The 2,209-nt window shown below is 26.1% G+C and overlaps 2 protein-coding genes across 2 annotated transcripts in view; both read left to right on the top strand.

Moving 5' to 3' along the window:
• The window catches only part of LOC108572251 (mitochondrial GTPase 1), a 1,171-nt gene extending 71 nt beyond the window's left edge, over positions 1-1,100 (top strand). Inside the window, exon 2 of the mRNA XM_017934451.1 lies at positions 79-1,100. Coding sequence (XP_017789940.1) covers positions 126-1,100 — 975 coding nt within the window. The 5' untranslated portion in view covers positions 79-125. The remainder of the gene's footprint in view (positions 1-78) is intronic.
• Positions 1,101-1,872: 772 nt separating this feature from the next.
• The window catches only part of LOC108572250 (phosphatidylglycerophosphatase and protein-tyrosine phosphatase 1), a 945-nt gene continuing 608 nt past the window's right edge, over positions 1,873-2,209 (top strand). Inside the window, exon 1 of the mRNA XM_017934448.1 lies at positions 1,873-2,010. Coding sequence (XP_017789937.1) covers positions 1,873-2,010 — 138 coding nt within the window. The remainder of the gene's footprint in view (positions 2,011-2,209) is intronic.

Raw genomic sequence — 2,209 nt, 5'->3', positions numbered from 1 at the left:
ACTAGCCAATAAAAATTCAAGTGTATTGTATATTTATTTATTAACTTCAAGTTTTACATAACAGAAATATTATTACAGGATATTTTTCAGAAAGAACTACACAGATTATAAAACCTAACAAAACGATGAGTCTAGTAGGTAATGTAGCACCTAAATTTCGTGATACTTTTCATATATCATCAAAAGATATATTAAGGTGGTTCCCTGGCCATATGGGTAGAGGTTTAAAACAAATGCAACAACAGTTGAAGAACATAGATTGTATAATTGAAGTTCATGATGCAAGAGTTCCAATTTCTGGACATTATGCAGATTTTAACAGGACACTGACTGGATTAAAACCTCATATTTTTCTATTAAACAAAGTAGATTTAACTGATAAGAAATTTAAGAATTCTATAATAGAAAATTTAAAGGAAAAGGGATTATCTAATATCTTATTTACTTCCTTTAAAAATCCAACATGTCAAGGTGTTAATGAATTGTTACCTTTGGCACAAAAATTAATGAAACAATCAAATCGTTATAACAGATCACAGGAGTCTTCATTTCAAATGATGATTATTGGTGTTCCAAATGTAGGAAAATCTTCACTTATTAACCGTTTAAGAAATAATAATCTTCGTAAGAGTAATGCAGTGCAAGTTGGTGGTGTTGCTGGTATTACTCGATCTGTATCAACACGAGTAAAAATATCAGAATGTCCAGATATCTATATTTTAGATACACCTGGAATTTTAGCTCCTAAAATAAATGATGTGAATACTGGTCTAAAATTAGCATTAGCTGGTTGCATGCAAGATCATTTAGTAGGACCAGAAATACTTGCAGATTATTTATTATTTTGGTTAAATAAACAGAAACAATTTGAATATGTAAAAAAATTAGAATTATCAGAACCACATGATAATATATCTCACATTCTTGTATACATTGCAGCAAAACTAAAAAAAACTCTAAGAGTAAAGAATTATGATGGTAAATGTATCATTAAACCAGATTTAAGGTTTGCTGCAGAGCATTTTATATCAATGTTCAGAAAAGGGGAGTTAGGTTACTATTGTTTAGATGAAGATTTATTAAATTTACCAGTAGAATAAAGTTCAAATATAAAGTATATAATTAGAAAAATGTCTAAAATTACTTTTAATAAGTTTAATTCTTATATACAAATTTTCATAATATTGTGTATATGGTGAGGAAGTTACACTTCCTTTCCTAATGAAACCATGTCTATTTTATATGTACATATTTATTTATAAAACTATTTTTATTGACTTTGTATAGTGCAAATTTTTATAAAGTTACTTTAAAACAAATAGTTTTAAGCAAAATGAAGTATAAATTACATTTTTGTTAATTTACAGAATTGCATTTATTTTTAAAAATATTACTTCAAAGATCACTTGTTTAGTGCACCCATTTAAATAATTTAATTTTTGTGTACTTATTCAAATGACACATTGTACATATCTATGTAAGGTATTCTAATAGTATGCCATTTATATGTAAATAAATAAACCAATAATTGCTAGTACTATTATATTATTGTTGCTTGTTTAAGATGTCAAATTCCCGTTATAATAACGTTATAGTTCCCCCATACATGCAAGTTCTGTTATGTACTTTCACTTAGCGTACTTTCTACGATGATATGAATGATTTTAAATTCTTAATTTGTAAAATCAAGTTTGAAATATTAAAGAAAAAATATTTAAAGTGGAAGTATCAGAAGTTAAAACTATGCTGTTGTATTTGAATCAATTCGAAGCGGAAGTTAATATTTGATTTGTCAAATACGTTTTACATATTTTGATTTGTCAAATACGTTTTACATATTTACTTAGAAATAACTTCATAATTGTAGTGACGATGTTTGCAAGATTGACCTTTTATCCAACGCTATTCTATAATGTATTAATGGAAAAAATTTCGTCAAGAAACTGGTACGATAGAATTGATGAAACTGTTATATTGGGTGCCCTACCATTTCGAAATATGACCAAACAGGTGTGTAATTTGTATTATACTTTTATACATAATGTATTGCATAATTTATATTTGAAAAATTGTAATAAAACTACACAAAATAAAATATAAATTACGAAAAAAATTAAATATTTAAAATTTTAGTTAACAATTGAAGAAAATGTTAAGGCTGTTGTATCAATGAATGAAGATTATGAACTATGGTTGTTTTCTAATACTA

The sequence above is a fragment of the Habropoda laboriosa genome, unplaced genomic scaffold, assembly GCF_001263275.1.
Source record: "Habropoda laboriosa isolate 0110345459 unplaced genomic scaffold, ASM126327v1 scaffold65, whole genome shotgun sequence".
NCBI classification, from domain to species: Eukaryota; Metazoa; Arthropoda; class Insecta; order Hymenoptera; family Apidae; genus Habropoda; species Habropoda laboriosa.
Note: the sequence above shows the minus strand (reverse complement) of the source record. Positions and strands in the feature narration are given on the sequence as shown.